The sequence below is a fragment of the Pan troglodytes genome, chromosome 13 (assembly GCF_028858775.2).
Source record: "Pan troglodytes isolate AG18354 chromosome 13, NHGRI_mPanTro3-v2.0_pri, whole genome shotgun sequence".
Classification (NCBI taxonomy): domain Eukaryota; kingdom Metazoa; phylum Chordata; class Mammalia; order Primates; family Hominidae; genus Pan; species Pan troglodytes.
Genome location: NC_072411.2, coordinates 44183994 through 44209372, shown reverse-complemented (window position 1 = coordinate 44209372; position 25379 = coordinate 44183994). Strand labels below are relative to the sequence as shown.

At 35.7% G+C, this 25379-nt stretch overlaps 1 protein-coding gene across 1 annotated transcript in view; it reads left to right on the top strand.

Moving 5' to 3' along the window:
- The window catches only part of LRP1B (LDL receptor related protein 1B), a 1946873-nt gene that overhangs the window by 22336 nt on the left and 1899158 nt on the right, over window positions 1-25379 (top strand). Inside the window, exons 2-4 of the mRNA XM_063790432.1 lie at window positions 14362-14515; window positions 16147-16228; window positions 22486-23369. Coding sequence (XP_063646502.1) covers window positions 23171-23369 — 199 coding nt within the window. The 5' untranslated portion in view covers window positions 14362-14515; window positions 16147-16228; window positions 22486-23170. The remainder of the gene's footprint in view (window positions 1-14361; window positions 14516-16146; window positions 16229-22485; window positions 23370-25379) is intronic.

The following is a 25379-nucleotide window of genomic DNA, read 5'->3' as shown; positions in this document are numbered from 1 at the left end:
ACAAAAAATAAATAAATGGCCAATAAGCATATGAAAATATGCTCAATGTCATTGGTCATTAGAAAAATGCAAACCAAAACCACAATGTGGTATTACTTTACATCCACTCAGATGGCTAAAATTTTAAGACAGGAAGAAAACGATTGTTGATAAATATGCAGAGGCATTGGGATTTTATACACTTCTGGTGGGATTGTAAAATGATACAGCAACATTGAAAAACAGTTTGATGCTTCCTAAAAAGCCAAATATAGAGTTACTATATGATTCAGCAATTCCTCTCCAGTGTATATACCCAAGAGAATTTCAAACATTTGTTCACACGAAAACCTGTAAGTGAATGTTCACAGCAGCATTATACATAATAGCCAAAGAGTGAAAAAAAAAGCTAAATATCCATCAACTGCTGAAGGGATAAGCAAAACATAGGATATCCACAAAGTCTATTCCTATTAAGCAATAGAAAGGAAGGAGGGCACCGATAGATGTTAAAACATGGATGGACCTTGAAAACATCATGCTTAGCTAAAGAGCCAGTCAAAAAAGTCCACATATTGCATAATTCCATGTATATGAAATGCCCAGAATTGTCAAATTCATAGGAATAGGCACTCAATTAGTGATTGCCAGTGATAGGAGAAGGGGGAAAATGGGGAGTGACAGTTAATGGGTAAAGGGTTTCTATTTGGGGTGATGAAAATTTTTTAAGGAAGACAATGGTAATCATTGCACAAACCGGTAACGACACACTTCACTTCAAGAACTGTGAACTGGGCCTGATGCAGTGGCTCATAGCTGTGATCCCATTTCTTTGAGAAGCTGAGGTAGGCAGACTGCTTGAGCCCAGGAGTTTGAGATCAGCCTGCGCAACATAGTGAGACTCTGTCTCTACCAAAAATAATAATAAAAAAAATATAGCTGGGCATGGTGGCACCAGCCTGTAGTTCCAGCTACTTGGGAGGCTGAGATGGGAGGATCACCTGAGCCTGGAAAGTCGAGGCTGCAGCGAGCAGACATCGTGCCACTGCACTCCAGCCTGGGCAATGGAGTGGGAAGGAAGGAAGGAAGGGAGGGAGGGAGGGAGGGGAAAAGAGAAGAGAAGAAAAGAAAGAAAGAAGAAAGAAAGAAAGAAAAAGAAAGAAAGAAAGAAAGAAAGAAAGAAAGAAAGAAAGAAAGGAGAAAGAAAGAAGAGAGAGAGAAGAAAGAAGAAGAAAGAAATAAAGAGAAAAAGAAGAAAGAAAAAAGGAAGAAAGAGAGAAAGAAGAAAGAGAGAAGCGAAGGGAGGAAGGAAGGAAGGGAGGAAGGAAGGGAAGGAAGGAAGGAGAGAGAGAGAGAAATAAAGAAAGAAAAAGAACTATGAACTGCATATTTTGGTTTAATTACATAGTATTTGTTATATATTCATAAAACTGCTATTAAAATTTTTAAAACCAGACAAATTGAACGTGGCAAAACTCAGAAAATATAGAAAATAGGGATGTTGAATATTGTTTTCATCCTTGACTAAGTTTACCTAATACTTTTTAAAAGCCATATGCAGAAACTAAAACAAATTGATTGATTTTTGGTGTTTTGTATTAGACTCAATAATTTGTGAATGAATGCAAATAGTAGTAGAACATGGGAGCGCAAATGTTCTTGGGAGGAACATTTTATGACTTAGCGATTTTAGTACCAGTCCAGATGACTTATTCAAAATCTTAGATCTGGGTTTCAGTCTCAGTTGGCAAGGACTTCCACAGATCTCCGCTTCTCAGGATCCATTGTTATTGCTACACATAATATTCCATTAAGTCTCCCTCTCTAATAAATCTATGCTGAGTTTTTACAGAAAAAATTTAGTTTGAAGGTGTATATGAGTAATTGAGAACATTTGGGAAGTTATATCACTTATAAATATCTAAAGGGTCCTTACTAGAAGAAACTTTCAGCAAATGATACACTATTCAAATGTATGGATATGAACTACGGATTGATTTGCATAAAGTTTGTCATACCACTTTTTGTTGTACTCTACTTTGCTGGAAAAATCTTTCTCAAAATAAGCATCAATGTATGAGAGAAACATTTTTCACACAATGTCCTTGATATATTTATGAAAATAAAATGTAAGATATTATTATCTTAGGAATTCCTGTGCTCCTATCAATTTTGAAGTCCCCTTCAATTCCATTACCTTTGGAGAGTATAGTGAAGAGTTTTAATTTTTGAACCAAAAATATTTAAAAATAAAGAGAAACTAGAACAAAACAATAGCTAACCTTAAACCAAATAAGGTGTAGAGTAATTTTCCTTATCTCTGTGAAAAAGATGACAAAATTGGTACTGCTAAGAAAATGTCTCCTTCGTAAATGTCACTTTTCTTTGGAAATCTTTAACGATGTTTATCACCTGTTATAATCTATCAAGTAAACAGTTAAATTTTTTAAGGTATTTATTTCAAAAACTACATTTTAAGAGGATCAGAAATAATATCAAAGAAGAGCAGTCAGAAAATGTTCCCTGCATATCACTATTCCCTGTTCTCTTCACTCATCTAAATATCCAGTATGGTCTTCATGATTATATTTTTAGTGTAGACATAAGTATTCTGAACTTTTCATTTACTATTTATCGTAAGCATGTATTCATGTTGCTAAGAAATTTTCACAAAGGCTAAATGATGCTTATTACTTAAGAAAATTCATATGCCCATATTATACTGAACTATTTATTTTCTGCACTTTAAAAATGTTTTATATTTTTGATTCTGCTGTAATGTGCCTCTTCCTGCATATAGAATTAAATTTTTTTTCTTAAGATAAATTTCCTCCAAAAGTTATGATTACTTTTCTTTAAAAAAAAGTGCCACACTTTAGTATTTGGATGTGGAGATAGAGAGAGAGAGAGGCACTTAAGTCATACATAGGAGTTAAGAGTTTGGTCAGCATTAGGAGATATACCTAATGTAAAAGACGAGTTAATGGGTGCAGCACACCAGCATGGCACATGTATACATATATAACAAACCTGCACGTTGTGCACATGTACCCTAGAACTTAAAGTATAATAATAATAATAATAATAATAATAATAAAGAGTTTGGTCCACCATCTACTATGGGTCCATGCACAAGATACTTAACCTTCTTTAGTTTTCTCCTTTTTTAATTTGTAAGATGAACCCACATAATGCCTACAATAACTGGTTATTTATGTAGATGCATATAAAGTACATAGCTCAGAGTCAGACACATACTAAGCATTCAGTAAATAATATATAAAATGACACAACAATGATAGTGATGATGATGAGGATGATGGGGGTGATGATGATAATGATGAGGAAGAGGAGAAGGGATTTTAACAGTTTTTGATAATCTTTGCAATTTTCCAAACTAGATTCCCTCTTTCAGTCTATGGAGGTAAACAGTATATTCTAGCAGTTTAGGCTTAAAGTAATACAATAAGAAGTGTGTGTGTTCATAAGGGAGAATTTTGGTATCAAGAAACATAGCCACTCAGAAAGTAAAAAGATTCTGTGAAAAGTCATCATGAATTATTTATTGTATCCACATTTTCCCAAAACTATTCGCTGGTGATTGCTCTTGGTGGTGGGTTTTGCTTGTTTGTAAAAGCAATAGAGGTTTATTTCTATATGTTGATTATCTTTACTAGATAAAATACAATAAATCTTGAACATCGTTGTCAAATGACCTGTTTGTTCTACCTTGGGAACGTAGGAAGAAAGTGCATCTTACCCTAAAACAGCCAGTGGCAGGGTGATATATACTCCTGTGCATGCCTCCGGCATGCTTCACTCATTAGACGGAAATCCTCATCTAGTATTTGTTTTCACTCAGCCTACTGAGCAAAAGATATATGTAACATTCTGGAGTCCATTAAGCAAAAGCTGAAGATAACAATAAGACAAAATGATGGACTAAGGTGTAGCTGCCAGCTTAGTGTGATTAATTCAAAGAAATTTCTTCTAAGGCTATTGTTCAATAATCAATATTTATAAAGTTTTATCATGGGATATTGAGAACATCCTTTTCAATACATCTTTAACAGTATGACATAATATGCATGATACATATTTAAAGGCCTGTAGGTGAATTGAAAGAACACTGGACTAAGAACCAGGAGATTGATAACTTATTCCTATTTTTACATTAAATCATTCTGTGACCTTGAGCAAACAAAGGGTACGTTAGTCTTTTCTTATCCATAGATTGAGTTGGTAAATGAGATGATGCCTACATTTTTTCTTCTGGCTCAAGAAGTCAAGGAATATATTTATCAATAATTTTAGTAGATACTAATATTTGCATTTGCAGATGAGGAAAATGGGGCCAAGAGGATGTAAATGACTTGTTTAGGTCACATGGTGAGTAAATATGACACTGGACATTTCACTCAGTTTGCCTTACAGAATGAAAGATTATGCTGGCAGTAATGTAGAAGACCAATTCGAAAAGAATGAAGCTGGAAAATAAAATAGACAAGAGTTTATTTTAGGGTCTATTATTTTAGGGTCTAGGTGAGCAGCAATTAGTACTTGAAGTAGGGTTATAGCAGTGGATGTGGAGTGTAAATGACATATACACATTATGTTTATAACAGAGAATGAGGAAACCTTGAATGTTCATTTGATCCACTAAATGTGCAGTGAAGAATAGGGAGAACTCTAAGATGGTTCTAGATTTCTGGCTTGGGGACAGCATAAATGACATTCCCTGTAATAGAGGTGAAAATAATTGGTTTAGGAAAAAATATCTGCCCAAAAGGTGTTTAAATGTGTTTATAAGAATAGATTTATATATATATATATATACACACACACACACAAATACATATCTGTAGATTCATACACACACACACACACAGAGAGAGAGAGAGAGAGAGAGAGAGAGAGAAAAGAGAGATGCTTAGACTATATTTAGGCTATATAGAAACGGGAAATGTCCAAGCCCCACAGATGTGGAAATAATAAGCTAGAGAGCAAATTAAAGTAAAAAGAGAAAATAAAATACAAGTCTCACTATGATCTTCTGTGAGCACTGAATCATAGAAGAAGGAAGAGAATCTAGGAAGAAAGAACCTGTTATTGAATTAAGAAAATAATGAAGAGAGTTTTACAGAAGTCAAGGAAGAAAAGCATTTCAAAATAAAGGTCCGAAATGTTCCACGGAAATTAAATGAAATGTGTTGTTTGGATTTGATCATGAAATTTTGTGTGATCATGAAAATGTGTTTGGATTAGATCATGAAAACTAAAAAGACTGGTGATTTCAGTGAAAGAAATTTTAGTGGTTTGGTAACACATAAGTCAGATTTTAAAAAGTTGAAAAGTCAATGTGAGATCATAAAATTATGGACATTTCTGGAGAAACTGAAAGATCATGAGGTTATCACTGCTGAGACCAACGACCTTATACTGACATCAAAATTATATGTTGACAATAATCATATTATTGTCACTATCTTTCCTTGAGGTGATATTGATTATTGCTAATATTTTTGAAACCTTTCTTTGGCCAGGAAATTACATAGGGCAGCCTGCAGATCAGGTAAGACTGAATTTACTCTATGAATCCAAAGATTGACCAATGAAGCCTTACCAAATTAGGATTTCACTGTTAAATCCATATATGTCGTAAAATAGACATTTTACCAGCATAACCACGCCAACTGCAGAACAAGTAATATCAAGTTTTGGTGTGAACGTACAGCTTTATCTGTGTTAGTAAAGACTCCTAGAATTGATTCTTCTTTAGAATAGAGGATGCCTCATTAGCCACTGACACATTATAATTGCCATATACTCTATTTAAATCTAGTTCTTGTTAGGGATGTCTCCGTGCTGTAATAACCCTGTCAGTCAACATACCACACATTCTTATGCACAAGAAGTTCTCTTGAAAACTTCAAGCTATTTTTAAATACTCGTGTTCGGACATTGCCCTTGCTATCAGGTTTTAATCCTTAATAAGAAAAGGCATTTTGCTTTAATAACTTACTTTCATTTTCTCTTACAGATTTGCCAGTAGGAAAGTAATGTGGTATAACAGTAATGTGGTGTTGGGTTAGAATATTGGCACAGTATCTGGAATCCAGCATCAGTTCTGTTACTAACTAGCAATGTAAACTTAAGAACATTTCCATAAAGTCTCTAGATATTTATATTTCTTTTTGATAAAATAAGGAGCTGCAAGAGAATGTCCCCAGAGAATCATTCTAAAATGATTCAGTGTCTCTAGATGCTTTTGCATCTTACCTTCTCTAAAGATGAGACATAGATCTCCCACTGGTCTTCCCAGAAACATCGTGGGTACCACTCAAGTCTGTTAACATTGGCATAATACTCATTTTAATGTCATTCTCTTGGACTGGATATGTGCAAGAGATAAATGGTAGCTGAGCAACTTCATGAACAGGTTTTATATGTGAAACTGAAGAGAATCAACAGTGCTCAAAAAGTGCAAAACAGAACATGTCAGGGGAATGCTCAAGTATAACTTCAAGTAAGGTGAGCAGCTGTGAGCATGCTGACAAAAGCATCAGCAAACACTCTAGCTTGGTACATTGGGGGAAAACAGCTTTTTAAATAAAATTCTGGCTTACTAGGAATCCTAAGGGTAGAGGCACCTAGTATCTGGCTTTGTAAACAGTAGCAACCTCTGCAAGCCAGAAGATAATCTCTATAAAATATAGTGAGGTAAAATGGCTCGTCATAATCAGTCTCTGGTGCCTCTTCACAGAACTAGAAATTGTTATCAGAGACATCATCTTTGAACTCTTATGTGTTGAAATGGTGATCGTCATCTAGGCTTTCCTACCAGATCTCATTTACTCTATGGCATTAAAGCAAAATATAGTGAATAAGATGCTTTGCATGTACCTAACTTTCCTAGAACACACACTGGTCTAATTTTAACTCGGCTGATAGAAGATTCTGTTGAATCTCTTTTTGTACCATTCCTTGGGCCAAAGCAATTCGTCAGGTAATTCACTTTATAAAGTCATTGCTGTCAGTCAGAGCCTCCTCTCCCCATTCCTTTCCCTTTCCACTTCTATTATTTTCATCGAAAGAGAGATACTTGAAATTTCACTTCTAAATTCTTGATTATCCAAACTTCATCCTAATTCTAGCAGCTTTCTTCTTTTTCTTCTTCTTCTTTTTTTTTTTTTTTTTCTTGGGATGGAGTCTCACTCTGGCACCCAGGCTGGAGTGCAGTGGCTCGATCTCAGCTCACCGCAACCTCTGCCTCCAGGGTTCAAGCAATTCTCCTGCCTCAGCTTCCCAAGTAGGTTGGATTACAGGCATGCACCACCACGCCGGGCTAAATTTTTTTGTATTTTTAGTAGAGACGGGATTTCACCACGTTGGCCAGACTGGTCTCCAACTCCTGACCTCAGGTGATCTGCCCGCCTCGACCTCCCAAAGTGCTGGGATTACAGGCATGAGCCACCGTGCCCGGCTAATTCTGGCAGCTTTCTGTCTCTCTCCCAAATGAATATTCTGCCACCTCTTCTTTTTCACACTATATTGCAGTTTGTATCTTTATACCTACATTCAGTGTTCTCAACCAAGGTGCATGTCAGATCTACACAGGCAACACCAAAGAAAGTATTCCCAGCTTACCATGGAATGATGATTTTAGAAATTATGAGGGCAGTAGCATCTTTATTTTTTAAAAGTTCCTGGGTGATCCTAATTTACAGCCTTGTTTGAAAACCATGGCCCACCTAGATGGTTATTAATATCTTTCATTTTTAATGTGTGATAGAGCTATAATATTTTCTTTTATAAATTTTATGAGATCTAAATGATCTTTTTGTATTTATGACTAAAATCCTGAAGACTCTTCTATTTTTATGTTTTTAGTTAGGATGGTACAATGGCTTGACATGTCTAGTGACTGGACTCAAGAAATAAATTCAGCCATTTGCCAAGCACTCTACTAGGTGCATTCACTGTCATTATTTCATGTAAATATACTAACAACTCAATGAAATCGATATTATTATCTGCAGTTTGTGAAAAACTGATGGTCAGAATGTTTTAATCATTTGTCTGACGTCATATTAATTGATTTGTAATCTACAGAAACCAGATTTTTTGGATCCTACCCCAGTGCTCTCTTTCATCACTGATATTTCCCAGGTGAATTTCAGGGTCAAGACTGAAAGGCTGGAACCCATTATCCTATAACTACTGCTTTGTGTCTTCCACTCAAAGAACTTGCTGTTCTCATAATAAAATAGATATCTCATTTGCTACTTACTCACAGTTTTCTTATTTGTTTTGTTTCATTTTTTTGAGATGGAATTTCACTCTTATTGCCCATGCTGGAGTGCAATGGCACGATCTTGGTTCACTACAACCTCTACCTCCCGGGTTCAAGTGATTCTCATGCCTCAGCCTCCCAAGTAGCAGGGATTACAGGCGCCCACCACCATGCCTGGCTAATTTTTGTATTTTTAGTAGAGACGGGGTTTCACCATGTTGGCCAGGATGGTCTTGAACTCCTGACCTCAGGTGATCTGCCCACCTCAGCCTCCCAAAGTGCTGGAATTACATGCATGAGCCACCATGCCAGGCCTACTCACAGTTTTGAAGATCCCTTCTTATAGTTTATTTTCACAGTGGGCTTGCTACCATCTGAAAGCATCTTTGTAAATTATATACATAGTCTGGAAGCTTGACTCTGGAAGTCTTCATTCAGAGAACAATATTGTTTATCAAATGCATACTTTTACCATTGCTATTCCATTTCTAGAGGAAGATAGACCCCTTAAAGTCTTGCCATGACATTGTTAGTGCCTTTGAATTAAAATGTTTCTTCTGAAGAAAACACTGAGAAAGAAATTACATTAAATTCCTTATTTTGTATATATTTATTCTTCCAAAAATTGAAGTCAAGTAATGAGCAGCGGTTTCTCATATATACTTGCCTTCCCTCTAGTTATTTACAGATTCTATTTAGTAAATTGCAAAACTGAAAACAAAATTAATCAGTTCTATAGTTCCCAAGTTCTGGGATATTTAGAATTGATAAAATGCCTACAATCTGCCAGATTTTGGACTGAGTAGCTAATTGAAACTACAGGTTGCATATTTAGCCAGCAGTTGGAATATTCTTAAAGCCTTCCCAATAATGACTTAGGCAGAGGACATTAATTTAGTCTTCTTACCGACTTCTTTACACCCCTTAATGCAGTTTTTGGACAGTTGCCAGACATAATCCCAAATGATTATCGAATTTGCTCTCTGCCTTTAAAATATTTAAGAAATTCCTAAACCTGACTTTGGAATCTCTTTGCAAGGCATTTTACAAAGTCTTATCTATTGTGGTTGGTTTTTGCACTTGACTCTGTGAGCTTTGCTAATTTCTTTTGGACACAGGCATTTTAAAAGTAGTTTTTAGTATGTGGCTATTTAAAGTAGAGAATGTGTTAATATTTACATGAAAAGTCTGTCAATAATTTGTAAATTGTTCAAGTCATCTTTCGCACAATGTATTGAAATGCTCCTATTATGATATACTGTATTCTTCAGTTTAAAGTAGCTTCTGGAATTTCTATTCTGTTTAATTAGTCTTTCTGCTTATTTCTACATCATTAGTTTATTCTTTAATTGTTATGGCTTGTATTTTCCTATACTATTTTCTAGAGCAAATATCACCACTGTCCTTCTATTCTTGTTAATGACTCTTAGCAATTCTTAGGTATTTATTATTTCTAATTTAATGTTGCTATCATTTGGTCAAGTTCCAAATGAATAAATTATCTGAGAATTTAATTTGAGATTATATTATATTTTAGGGTAAATTGAGGAGAAATAAAGTTTTAATTTCTATTCACATAGTATGAATTTTCTTCATCAAAATCATAATGATTTGTGCCACATTTCATAAATTCTGAGCAAATATGACCTCAGTTATCTTTCAAACAAAGCCATCAAATCTTTGTTTAAACTGTTGTAATATCCCCTATTTGATCATTGCTTTATATGTTTTGCATTTGAAACTACATTGAAAGATACATATGAGGTAATAATTACTTTTACTTAACTTTTATCAATCTAATGTATTCTCTTTTTATTAATTCATGTTCTATGGGAAGAATTCAATTGTTTCTGATATAAGTACTGTTCCTCTTAAATATGTAGGTTTTTATTTGCCTCTTTTTTTAACACGGAAATATTTCTTTATTTTTCTTTGAAAGAAAAATACATAGATCTCTTGTTAACCATTATATTCCCGGATTTTCACACATTATTTGTTACATAGAGTGTATTCAATAAATATTTTGAACAAAAATATTTAAAATAAACAACATGCAGATAAATGTTAAAAATTCAATCTGAGAATCAATGTATTTTAATTAGAGTATTTAATGCATTCATATTTATTATGCCCAGTAGGTACATTTGTTCTTATTATTTCATCTTTCGTCTTCCTTTGTAAATGTATTTCCTTGGTCTCTCTTTTGTTTATTTTATTTTTTATTAGTTATCAAGTTTTTTCTAGTTTTGTTTTCCAATAAATTTGGAATATATGTATCCTGTTACCCGCGCATTTTCAAAAGTCTATAATTTTTCAGCACCAGAAATAAGATAAAATCTATTCCTATCATTTTGTAGAATAAGAAATAGACAAATTTTTATTTCTTTCGAAAATTCTGTATAATTTTTGGTTAAAAATTTCTAACATAGTGTAACCAGATTATTTTTATTATCCCCAAAAATAGATATGCTTTTTTCAAGCATGATTTTAAAATGTTCATATTATTCTATCAAAAATAACCTGTAACTGTTATAAAAACCAGATATATTTTGAGGCTTAGCTGAAATTCTAACTCTGACAGTTTCCTTTATACCAGTTTTATTTTTTTTTCCAAAATCCATATTACTTATCTTTTACTTTGTACTTTTAACTTTGTAATTCCTATATGCTGCTTTTTATCTCTGGTTACCTTCTTTTAATGTGTCTGTATCTTGTGTCTCCAACTAAATCAATCTGCTCCTTTGGGAGCAACAGTGTGTCTTGTAGAACATGCCTAGGTGGACAGTGGATCTGGCTAGACAGTGTGGCATCATTAAAGAGATCAGATCATTAGACAGATTAGTCAGGTTGCAACAGGCTGCCTGGGAAATTCCTATGAGTGTTCTGCAAGTGATGGGTCTGGCACAGTGACAGCAGATGTCAGCAAGATTCAGTAATTGGCACCCCAATTGGAGGCCCTGGTGTTATCATCTCTAGTCCACTCAGGTGGACATACTGGTCTGAAGAAATTAAGTAATTGGACCAAATTATTTGGATCGTAAGCGCAAAATTTAGAAATGAATCCAGAATTGCAATATGCAGTCAGGGAAACTTTGTCCTGGATCACTGGATTAACTAGGTAGGATTCTTTAAGTTACTTTATAATAGCTAAAAGATTACTTTAACAACCTGTGATAAGAATCTGGAATTTAGGCTGCTTCGACCATGGGAAATGGAGAAATGAGAGATGAGATCCAAGAAGGTATATATGGAAGTGTGAATGTAGACTTTCAGGTGATACAACTGTATATTGGATGGATTTTATGTTCCTAGCTAGTTCTTGATATGTTCAAATAAGATATTTTTATTGCCTTCAACTTAAAGTGCAAATTCTTTAGTATGCCTTTAAAAATGCATTATCTGACACCTTTGATTTTTCAAAATTCCAGATAATAATTTTTCACGTTACTATCTAGCAATATGTGCCTCAACACATCCCGTTCCATCTGCTAGAATGATCACCCCTCAGTTTTATTCCTAGCAAAATATTCAAAAGTCATCTGAAGTGTCCCCTTCTTGGTGATACCTTTTTTGCTCCACAGGAAGCAAAATAAATGTATGTTTATCAAAGCCTCCACTGTACATTATGGATATCTTCCTTTATAGCACTTAGCAGGAAACTTTTTAATAGTCTCTTCAGACCCATTTTCTCATTAGACATACAGCTCTTGAAAACAGATGCCATGACTTTCCACTAGAGTAATCCCATCCCTAGGTACTGTGATTTTCAAGCAAGTACACAATAAATAAGTGAGAATAGAAAGGAGAGAGGCAAGAAAGGAAATTAAGGCCTCCTTTTCATTGCCTAGTTATATTACTGCTTCGTTACCACTATATCAGTTCTGCATTTAGAAATTAACTAATACAAAGCAAAAATAAATAAATAAAAGGTTTTAGCCGGAGACTATTTGTGTGCATATATTCTTTTTCTAGATAAGGATATTAATGACAGTTTTTGGGATCCAAGTACATTACATGGAATATAAATTCAATAGTCTATTTTAGAGAGGATCTAATTACATTCCTATCACCTAAGTGGGCCACTCTGAATTAAAACAATCACAGCCTTGGTAGGCTATTGCAATATGTTTTTAAGCCAGATAAAGATAGAGTGGTTATGACAGAGTGGTTAAGATATATGTTCCTTCCTCCTCTTGTCCACCATTTTTTTTTCTTTTTAAACAGAGTCTCACTCTGTCACCCAGTCTGGAGTGCAGTGATGGTATCTTGGCTCACTGCCACCTCTGCCTCCCAGGTTCAAGCAATTCTCATGCCTCAGTTTCCATAGTAGCTGGGATTACAGGTGTGTGCCATCATGCCCAGCTAATTTTTGTATTTTTAGTAGAGACAGGGTTTCACCATGTTGGCCAGGCTGGTCTTGAACTCCTGGCCTCAAATGATCCATCCACCTCGGCCTTTCAAACTTCTGGGTTACAGGTGTGAGCCACTGTGCCTGGCTTTGTCTACCACTTTCAATTCCAGGCTACAGTACAAATATGAAAAGGCTCATAAAACCCAAGAAATCTAAGATAGCACACCTTGCCATCAAACTGCCAGGAACAGGTAAGTATATGTATTCTTTCATTCTATTTCAATATTATTCATGGATGTTAACTTGAAATTAAAGAAATCTTGAGAGTTCAAAGATTCTATTTCTAACCATATCAACAACTGCCTGTCCTCACTTACAAGGATATTCCATTTTCATTTTCTAATACTTATAGCTAGTTGATTGTTCTTTTGATATAGTAAGAGAAATACCTAGATATAATAGACATAAATTTTTAAATGCATGTTTTGAAATAAAGTAATTGATACTATGAATGTAGACAGAATAGCAGGCAATGAGAAATTTTAGAGGAAACATTTAGCAAAAACAGAGAAACAACTAAGTGTTAAAAGGACAGTTTTCTTTGGCTTTTCAGATAGGCGGATATGAGGAAAGAAAACATTCATATTTATATTTCACAGATGCACATTTTTATCATTTTATTTTTATTTTAAATAAAATTAAACGCAGTAAGTTTTTAAAAGCTAACATAGCTACATGAACAAAAATATAAAAAGTATCCTATAGGGGGCACTCAAGTACTATGAACCACAGCATCTGCTTCCTCTAGTTATATTTTGTTTGGAAGAAAAGGTGTAGACCCTTGAGCACATTTTCATATTACCTTTTATGTAAAGAACAAAAGTGAGTAAAATAAATGAAAATACTCTTTGTCACACTTCTACTATTCCCCAGTGAAAGATAAAGGTATATTAAGAGGTGTGATTAAATGGCATTTGGAGAATTATTATTCTAAAAGCATAAAGGCATGATAGTGTAGACAGCTGAGGTGTTGAGCATTTTCAAAATTCTAAACAAGGTTTCTTCTGCATTATAGCTCAATGCCAAGATTGAGAAGAGATTATCATTCTCTTCTGAAGACTGTTTTGTCTAGAACAGTAAAAGGCACAGTCATGTACCTAATTTTTATTTGGGTTTTAAAGAAGAATAATATGAGAATATTTAAATTACTTTTAAGAAATATAGCAAGGAGGACTTAGTCAATCACTTGCACAGAGAATTTTTAATAAATGGTGGGGACCTTTTTTAAGGTTGGGGGGGTAGATGAAGGGGAGGACAAGACTAAAATTCACTCCGGCAGCCTGTGTACCAGATGTTGTTTCAACTGATCTATGTTTAGATAGCTAAGAGTTCGTTTTAACCAAACCCTAAATGAAAACTTGTCATAGCACCTAAATGAAATCAAAACGTGATTTCTTTAAAGTGGTGGTGGTGGGGGGAAGTTTCATTTAATCTTTGAAATCATAGTTAAAAGAAGTTGCTTTTTACTTTTAATATGATCATATTACAGCAGCTTAAAAATGAACCTCTAAATTCCCTCAGGATAGTCATAGGAATCCCATTAAGCATTTTAAACACCAATCTCCCACTGAATTTCCCTTTGAAGCACTTCACAGTGCTCCACACTCAGAGCACGTGTGTTTTATTTCTGTTATCTTCACACAAGAGAACTTAATTTGTGCTTTTTATTTTAAAACAGGACATACAAGTACTAACTGCCTTCATTAGCTTGTTCACCACTATCACAGTTGTGAATAATGAAATCACTTCCAGAGCCATTTGTCAAATGGATACTTGGGACATCTGCATGTCAGTATGATCGATCGAATCCTACAGCCTGTTTACAATATAAAGTAAGACATTAAACTTTTTTCCATTTTGATTAAAGATATCTAAATATTTGCTTACATAAAATTGAGTTAGATGTCAACAACTCCTAGCAATGATTTGAGAAGAATCTCAGGTTATTATAGATGTACTTTAAAAGCATCAAACTTTAAATAAAAGAAGGTAACTTGTAACTCAGACTTCTTGAATTTAGTAGTTACTATGGCCAAAAAGATAAGTTTTTCCAGAACAATCTTGATTAGAAATAGTCTTCTTCTGGCTCCATAATTTTATTTATTAGGCCATGTGTTCAATTTTGGCTTGGAAACTGTCACTATCATAAATAAAAAGTGTGGAAGGGGAAGTAGAGGGCAGAAGAACCTGGCCCGAGAGCTACAAAGAGAGCCAGGCAGTTGTCACCATGACATCCCTGAGGCTATAACTTGCTTTCACTTGCAACCTACAGCTTGAAGCATGATTGGTTTTGGCAACTCCACAGCCAAATTCAGGCTGGTGACTAGATGTCTTTATATATATATATATATATATATATATATATATATATATGTTATTTATGTGTGTATATATATATATATATGTTATTTATGTGTATATATATGTATATATATATTATTTTATGTGATCAACAGAATATGTTACTTTTTTTGAGCTATTTTCCCAGTAGCTATATGTATCTTTGTGGAAATGTCCAAGTTGATTAAACTCCTTAGTTTTAGATAACTAGTATCAACAATCCTTTGACCAATTTTACATGTTATCCAAATATCAGTCCATTTGTGATTATATATTTATATATACATGTACTTTTTTATTTTTCAATTCGTTTTATAGTGTTTTCAGGCAAAGCTCAGTAAAGAGCATAGAAACTATTTCCTGTCATCTCTATTCACTTTCTTTCACCAAGAAAAAAAAAAGAAAAAATTAGGTTAGAATAAATTAGGATTAATATACATCTAAAAGTACAAAATTGACATTTCTTTTAGAAGTAAATGCATTTTATCACAAGGAAAAATATAAACTCCAAATAATAATCATATATATTCTTGGTCATTCTATGTTCAAGGTATTCATCCTCTCCTACCTCTTCTGTTGTATACCTGAGAATAACTTTATCTTCACGCTCATTTTTGTGGTTGTTGTTTTAGAGTATGGTTTGCAGAATGATATGAATGATACCCTGGGTAAAGTCTATTTACATTGCAGAATGTAGCAATAAAAAGTCATAAAAGCATTTAATAATCTTTCAACCGTAATTTAACTTTGCTAGGATTCATCCATAAAGTCACATATTTTTACAAATCTTGGTAAATATATTTAAGTCCAAATGTCACCATTTTTTTTTCTATGAAGAGAGACTTGACATAAAATTAAGGCATTCTATTTAGGGCTAAAAAGCACCTTTTTGCTTTTGAATTTTTATTGTGATTCAAAAGTATAATTTTCATAATAGAAAAACACTTTTAGAGGGCAAGACACATTTTCTGAGAGAATTTTTTTTTACTTAAAAAATTAACAATGTTCTAGAGAAGTTAGTTTTGTAAGTTTTTCTTTAAAACAAACTTTAAAAAAATCTAAAAGCCCTCCTCTAAGTAAATGTCACTTAAGACACACTTACTTAATACTTACTCTGTGACAGGCACTGTGCCCAAATGGAGTTGTTGACAGCCTCCTGAAAGCAATTCTGAGTGTGAATTAAGCAAGGTGCTCTTTGAAGAAAGGTACGTTTTTCTCATCTTTCTTTCCTTTTTAAAATTTCTTTGCTTCTCTTTACTGTTTTTTTTTCTGTAATTTATTATATGTGGGCCACTTCTGATAAAAGAATAGAAAAAGATAATTACTCTTCTTTAAAAAAAAAAAGCAAAGTGAAACAATCTCCCCCTCTAAAGTAAAAAACAAAAAGAAATAAACTTGGCCTAAGATAATATAGCTACTAAGTACTTTTTGACACTTTAACAGTCATTCATTTTATTAACGTACATATTATGTGTAAGTCATAGGGTTCTGGCATCTCATCTTCTCAGCTCCCTGTCCATGGCCCAGGCCCAACCTCTATCTTTGTTGGTGTAGTATCCTGATTACTTCAGATATAAAGATGTATTCCATGGCAGAAGGACCAGGGAACAGCCGAGATCGGAGATATTAAATAAGTTCAAGGGAAGAAGCGGAAAGCCATTAATCAACAGTAAGGCAAATTGCCGTTGAGTGCCTATTATAGGAGAAAGTATTACATAGAAAGAACATTTTTGGGGGGTTGAAAATTATAAAATGCTAAAGGCTACATAAAAAGTAAATATAAGAAAAAATATGAATTGGATATGAAGTTGGAAATTATTATTTAAAGGGGATAAGATGCTTGAAAGGGTCACAAATAGGTCTTCATTCATAGCTACAATAAAAATAAATAAAAGAATGAGTTGAATGACTTTTATAATTCTCTTTTTGTCCTGATTTTATGTGACCCCACAACAGAATAGAGTCCTTAGAATCTAATGAACATGTAGGCATGTATCACTGTTGATATTTCTGAAAGTTCTTAACATTTCTGTACTTGCTACCAAGTTCCAGATCAAAGTACGTTGTGATTTAAATATATTTTGTGATTTCTTATTCACTGTTGAATTCAAATAGAAATTGGGTTTTCTGTATGACTAGAAGACACTTTCCAAGAAAGATGCAGCATTGATTTTACTGGGTGATCCCATTAGTGGCCTTTATGTGTCATGCTTGTGGTTTCTGAGAGGATGGTTTACATGCTGATACTGGAAAGTCAGTCCTTTAGCAGAAGAATGATATTAATATTTTATTTAGATTATATGCTATGTTCCTGCAAGAATTATGTTTATTATCCTTATTGCTATATGCATGGTGCTAAATAGTGTCTGTCACATAATATATAGATATTTAGTGAATGAATAAATTCATATTCTCTGAGCTACCACTTCTGTGAAGTAAAACAAACAACAACAGCAACAACAACAACAAAAACTAAAAGAATACCAACAAAGCTGACTACATAATACAGGAAGCATTCAAGAAACTTTATTCAAGGTGTATTTCTGATATTAATAAAATGTGTGACTTCAGACTAGTCACGTTTTCTTTCTCTAAAAATTTTTCATTTGCAAAATACGGTAAATTGGAGTAGATTATTTGAATGCTCCTCCCAGCTCCAACAATCTTAAAGTCTCTAATTATAATTAAGGAGCAGCAAGATGATGACCAGAAAGAAGGTCAGAGATCAATATTCATAGGTAGAAACATGTCACAAGGGCATATTCAGACAAAGTGCATCCTGACCATGTCCACTGACAATCAACCCTCCACCTGATACACTAATTCTATTCTGGATCTGGAGAAGGCAATGTGGAGCTCATATTGAACACACATATGTCAGGGTCTAAAAGTACCAAAGCAACATACTTTATAATCAGCAACTGACTTATAACCCAAGGGCTAATTCCATGTGAGTGGAGTGACAAGGATTTGATGAATTGTTGACATTTTTGTATTACCTACACAGGGATGGCAATATTACCAATTGTACCTTCTCTTGACATATCCAAAGAGCAAAATAGGATTTATATCTTCAGACTATATTATTATTATGGATGTCAATCCCTTAAAAAATGAAAAAAATGATATAACCTTTAGTCTTTCAAGTCTTCTGCTGGCTTTGTCTAAATCTGTAGACTCCTTTTATTTTTACTGTCAAAAGTTTATCAAACAAGAGTCAGAAAATATCCAAATAATCAAATCAGTATTTAAAGCTTATATTGTCTTCTGAAACTTATAATTGCTATCAGTCATGCTTTTTGCCATAATATTTATGTCTTAAAACATTTACAGATAGTAACAGTAAAGAGAAGCTGAAAATATAAAAAGAGAAGACCAATGTAATTGTCTTGGAAATATTTTTGCTTTCCAGATGTAATTAGATAATTGCATCACTCTTAATTTTCTTTTCAATTGTGCATACCTCCTAATAATTGCTTAATAGTAAGAATTAAAGTTACACCAAAATCTTATTTATCTCAACCAAATCTTTGTATCCTAATTGAGACAGTATGCTGAAAAACAGAACCCACTTTTGAAGAAAAGCGGTTAAAAATGTGCCTTGATCTGTTGCAGTTTGAGAAATAACTTGCATCTAAAGTTTTTTATTTTTCTTAGAGGCTTTGTCCAGAGTAACTCTGTTTCAAGTTAAAGAACTGATGATGTTTCCTTAATAATCCTTTCTCTCTCTCTCTCTACCTCCTCCGCCCCCTGTATCTCTCAGTCTCTTCCCTTTCTTTTTCATCTTGTGTCTGCTGCTGCCTGGCAACTTTTCTGTCTGGAAAAAGGCAGGGTAAGAAACTTAGCAGGCCTTGCAATGATAGCTGCAGAAATCCTTAGCAACCTAACTTTCAGGCCAACTCTCCTTCACACACATCTCTTCCATGAGACAGACTGTCAGCTCCAGCTTGTTTAGACACACGTCCTCTCCCTAACTTAACGATGTTCAGATGTGTAGCACAAATTGTTACTATCTACAGTAAGAAATCCAACCTCACAAAAATAATTAAGTTAGCAGAAATGAAATGTGATGTTTGATCACATGTATGGAAACTGTGGCTCTAATTGGGAAGTGTAAGATTACCACTGACTGATAATTAGCATTCATGTGTTGTTTTAAAACAAAAAGGAAGAATGATTGGTTCTACTTTGTTTAATTTATCTTAATGAGAGATTTCATAATATTCTATAGTTTGATGAATTAATTTAACTTGTCAGTGTTAATAACTCTGATTAGAATGAATAAATTATAATGGAGCCTAGTAACAAACAAAATTCAAACGCTCACTCAAGCTTTTCCCTCTTCACTAATAGTGCACTTTATTAATTTATTTTTTCATTAAAGCATATATTATGGGGAAACAAAAGTATTTCATAGAAAATTATACTTAAGCTTTTCATTTATTTATGATCCATTAACATTCAATGGTCATTTAAAACCTAGGAGCAAATTATTTAATTTTAAAGCTCAAATTTGGTCTACACTTTTATCAACCTCACTGATGCTCATAGAAACCAATCTTCTTTTATAAACTGGTCATTTTCAAAGAATATCTGGAAGAAGAACCACTTTATATAAGAGATTTGATGTGGGACAGACAATTTTATCCCATTTCGACACTGGCTTTATTTCAGTTTTGGAGCAAATATATATTTTCTGCTTAATATTTAATCTGTTTATTTCATATTTTGGCTTCTTGGTATGAATCAGTGTCCTTAGTATAAATTTTAGTCTTAAAAACTCTTAACAAGCATTTAAATTCATGTGTTGTTGTCCACTTAAGTGCTGGTGCATACCTAAGCACCTATACTTTCACCAAATTTTTGAGAGAGGTTTTATACCATTTAGATCTTTATTAATCATGGTCTTAAAATAAAGCTTCAATTTTTTTTTTGTTTTTTTTTTTTTTTTTTTTTTTTTTTTTTTTTTTTTTGAGATGGAGTCTCACTTTGTCCCCTAAGCTGGAGTGCAGTGGCGCGATCTCGGCTCACTGCAACCTCCGCCTCCCAGGTTCAAACGATTCTCCTGCCTCAGCCTCCTGAGTAGCTGGGACTACCAGTGCATGCCACTACACCCGGCTAATATTTGTATTTTTAGTAGAGACGGGGCTTCGCCATGTTGGCCAGGATTGGTCTCAATCTCCTGACCTCGTGATCCTCCCACCTCATCTTCCCAAAGTGTTGGGATTACAGGCGTGAGCCACTGTGTCCAGCCTAAAGCTGCAAATTTTATTTGATAGATAATACTTCATTAAGATTAATTCACAGTGGAATTAGGCTTAACATGTTACCTTTTATTGGTGCTCCAGCCTATACTTTAGTAACTAATCTTCCATATTTACTATCACTATTTTATAGTAACTTTTTTGAGTCCTATGTCATTCATGATTACTGACTTAATTGGTGATTACTTAAGAATTCTATTTTGCTTTATTATTCTGGTCACAATGTGCAGACAATGCATTTTTGATTTTTTCCCACTCAATGAAATAAAAAAGTCAACCAGATGATCTAAAAAGATCATATGGTTTTTACTCTGGCTAATTCATTTAACAGGCTATTAGGAGGCTCTACGTATTTGGAATGTAGTATATTTAGAATACAAAATCTCCTGAGTATTTGCTACTCTTATGATCTTTCCTAGCTTTTCCCTTTTCCAAGCTGACCATGGAATCTAGGGCTGCTGCACGTACTACAGAAGTGAATGAGTTAGTGATTTTTAATCATAGCATTGGGGCACTTTAGTATGTGGTAAAAGTCTTTGGTGGGTCATACTGTTCCTGGCTGCTTTCCTTTACCTTGCAGTGAAGTGGAGGGTGATTGGTGGTAATCTTTCAGAAGAGGAAGAATCTGGATGTCCTTAGTATGGTTTGTAAGCACTCCTCATTTTCTTGCCAAGAGTTAAGTGGATACAGATCTCCTAATAGCTGACCTTCCAGTTGACTGAATGGGATCATGTAAGAAAGACACCTGCTACGTTGTCCCAGTGAATAAGTTTGTCATACAATACAGAGGTCTGTGGACCCTCGAGAAAGAAACATTTATTACTTGGCACATCATTCAAATCTCTCTCTGTCTCTCTCTCTCTCACACACACACACACACGCGCACACACACATATTCTTTAAACTCTGCCACTCATTTCAAAGTTTGTGAATTTTCAGTATGAAGTAAAATATGTAAAAAAATCTTTTTATTCTATATTGTACACTATATTATGAAATAATAAAAACATCTAGGAGAAATTAGACATGTAACAACTTTAGAAGAAAAGAAGCATACACTTCTCTACTAAAAGTACAAAAAAATTAGCCGGGCGTGGTGATGGGCGCCTGTAGTCCCAGCTACTCCGGAGGCTGAGGCAGGAGAATGGCGTGAACCCGGGAGGCGGAGCTTGCAGTGAGCCGAGATCGCGCCACTGCAATCCAGCCTGGGCAACAGAGAGAGACTCCGTCTCAAAAAAAAAAAAACAAAAAAAATTAAGCATACACTTTTGAATGTAGGAGTCATATTTTAAACACAAAATGATTGTATTTTCAAGGGAAAGTAAACTTTATAATTTAAAACATGGAAAAAGTGACATAAAATACATTTATAATCACAGAGTAAGAATAAAAAGGTGAAATCCACAGATTATTGACAATGTTCTGCAAAGTCATCTCTGTGTTCTTTCATCTAGTCTAGTTTTTAATGGCTTCAAAGGAGCATCTAAAGATATTTCTGGATAATTTTACTCTCATAAATAGGTAGATAGTAATGCTGGCATTCACTTATAAGTCTCAAACAGCAAAGTAAATAAAGCTTTTAAAGCATCTTCCTTCACTTTTCAATCGTTCTCTTCCTTAGTTCTGTTCCCTTCTCATAGTTTTCCTCTCCACTCATGTCCAGTTTCAAAATATTAAATATAAAACCTTTTCAACTCTTGTTCTTAGAAGAGAATTCCTGATGTTACAAGGAAGAAAGTAAGTCTTCAACTATTAAGATTTCTGAGTTTTAATTCCGTAGCCACTTTGTAATGGCAAACTAAAATTTTAGGGACTGGGATGATCATGTTGTAAACTTAAGTGGTCATAAAAACAACTTTACTAATATTATTATTCCAATGATTCCCGTTGATGCCTCCGATGGCTCGGGAAAGTTCTTACACCGCCCCTGTAGTATATGGAAAAGGAAAACAAAACAAAACACAAAACAAAAACAACAACAAAACCCTCAAAGCCTGTTTAAAATGGCTCGAAGTACCCTTTTAAAGACAGAACCCCAGAGAAAAACGCTGCCAATTCGTTGCTTTATTGTTCCCTGCCTGGGGACCTCAATAGCCTTTTCCATTAACCTTCCCTTCTTACGCAACGGTTAATGACTTTTGGGGTTGTTTTGCTTTTTGTTTCTGCTGAGTCACTAAATTTTGCCTCTTTGTCCCCAGGTGCTGCTCAGCATAAAAGTTAAAAGTGCAATTCAGGAAGTACTGGGATTCTGTGTAGAGCCGAGGAAACCATTTCCCTAAGAGAAGCTCTGTTCCTTGGCTTGTCCTTCCTTCCCGAGAAGGAAGCTTCCGAGGAACGAAGGGAGAAGCTTTGTTTTGCCTGCAGAAGCAGCCCTGTGCTCGGTTGAGGGTTCTCAGCTGGCTGTGAACTGCGGAGCATTGTAGGCGCCTGGCTGGCTCAGCCCAATGCAGAAGTCTCTCCCTCTCCAAAGACCCAAATCCCCACAGAACCAGCTTCGAGTTACTTTCCCTTCAAGGGGATTAAAATAATTGTGATTTGTGGCGCTCTCCGTTCGCGGTGGTATTTTCCTGTTGTGTTAAATGCCTCTTATTAAGTAATAGATGTGATTTATGTGGACGACGAAGGGGTGTGTGGTGGATTCGGTGATTAATCAGTGAATTCCCATCCGCTGGCATCTCTCACTGCCCCTCTTGCGTGATGTAAGATCAGACGTACCCTGCATTGAAAAGTCAAGACACACGGGCGGCTCGCTCGCGCTCACACACGCTCTGCCTCCTCTCTCCCGCACGCGCGCATCCCTCCACCTTCCACATCCTGCTCCAGGCAGGAGAAGGCTGACTGGCTGGACTCATTGAGCTGAAGAATTTCCAGTGACATTTGTAAATGACGCCGCTCGATTCCGGGCTCCAAGCGGCCGCTGCCGCCGCCGCCGCCGCCGCCGCCGGGCCGAAGGTGCCGCCGAGCAGTCTCCAGCGCAGGCTTCCTTACCGGGCGACCACAATGTCCGAGTTTCTCCTCGCCTTACTCACTCTCTCGGGATTATTGCCGATCGCCAGGGTGCTGACCGTGGGAGCCGACCGAGGTAAGGAGAACACCTCCCCGCTCCCCTCCCCTGACTTCCTTGGCTTTCCTGCTGGGCGATGCTTGCAGATAAGTGAGTGTGAAACTTAAGTCCTTGCAGCTCCGCTCCTCGGGACCGGGTGACCACCGTGCGCTGGCCCTGTGCGGGGGTGAGAGGTGCGGTGCGGGATTTCTGAACCAAGTGCCTGAATCCTCGGCACCCCCACAGCTTTTCCCTTTGGCCGTTTCCCGGTCCCCATTTTGTCCCCTCCGGGAGTGTGTGCACTTGGCTGTGCGCTTCTGTCCGCGCATCCTAAGCGCTGCAGATGTTGGAATGAGAATTCGCATTTCCGAAAGACTTCCCTCCGCGATGGCCCTCAACTGCGAGCTTTTGCGAGCTCCAGGTTCTCCGCGTTAAGCGTGTCCGCTCTCAACTTAGCTCCCAGGTTAACTTCCTTACCTGCTGCATTCGAGGTCCGTGGAGCGGCGAAAGCGCCGATTCAAGCCCCTTTCGTTTCTATAGCCCCTTCCTGGGGGCAGACTGGGGTCAGAGTCCTGTCATCAGCAGAGAGGCTTTTAGGACGATTCCGGGCGCACGCACCTGCTTGAACTTGACTTTTCGATTATGAGGGTCTGTGACACAGCCCAGGTGCTCTGAGGGGCTAACCCACCCCTGGAGTGCCTCTCTCCAGTCTGGCGCTTTGCTTTTCCTTTTTCTCCAAGCAGCTGGTGAATGGTAGAAGTTTAGAAGGGAATGGATATGGGGAGCAGAGGAGAAAGGAGGTAGGAATTAGAAAAAGCCGGGATTCTATAAACTTTTCATCTGGAAAATCAAGAATCCCTGTGCGAGTTTAATAATCTTTGACAACAGATGCACTGGTGAAAAAGGGAGGAAAATACTAGATGAATATTTGGGGCACTGACCCTGGCCTTGGAATGGTTAACTGGTTAAAGTAAAATCAGAAGTATCATAGATTTTTTTTACATCAGAAAATGAGCTTATATTGACTGGTATAGTTCAGCTTTTTAGTTTAAATAAGAGAGAGAGAGAGAAACCCAGATCCCAATGCCAAGCAAATAGGCAGAATGTTGCATTGGGAGATTTAGTTATTGTATTTACATGAAGCAGATTATGAATTGACAAAAAATATTGCTTCATTATAGGAAAGAACAGGGGAATGAACTGCAGTGTTTCTATTCAACCTGCTGTTGGCAGCCAGATTCTAGCCTTTATAACATACCCACACGTGTTATTTCCTCTACCAGTGGTGGGACTAATCTGAGTTCCTTTAGGAAATCTGACACTTACTGGTGATAATCTTTTAAGCATATCATTGCCACCTAACCATAGCTTCTGAACTTGCTCAACTTGCCTTGAAGTTGGTGTGGCATGGTTGGAAACTATACTGATGAAATGGAAGCACATAGCTCGCCTTGAAATGATGATGTCTTTGATCTGGAACAATCAGCTCTCAACCTTTCTTAGGAAAAATGTTTGAAGTTGGACCAGAGCAGATGAACAGAATGGAGATTTTCAGCCCAGTGTGCTAGCAAAATATAATGGTACTGGCAGACTACTGCTATTGGGCTCTTCCTGATTGAGTCTCCAATCTCCGGAAATTTGACTTCATCTAAAGCTGAGTTCTCAATGCTTTTGTATACATTTATGAGGATAGAACTACTGCTACCATGATTGGAGTTAATATCTGAAGAGAATTTTATATAGAACATAAAAAATACAGACCCCACAACTTTCTTCTGAGATAGAATATTAAATAACTAAGAGGATTATATTTGGTGCCAATTTAGTTTCATGAGGGAGAGGAACATCTAAGATAGAAGCAGAGCACATGGTAAACGATTGCTAGTTTTTTTCTAAAAAATGAAATAATGTCGTGTTGTATCACCACGTCCACATGAAGTACTATATCAGATAGCACAAGTAAAAATAATTGTAGACCAGCACTTTGCCACTATTATATATTTAACACACTTTCAAAACTGTTAGCAAAGAGCTAAAATTCTCACAGTT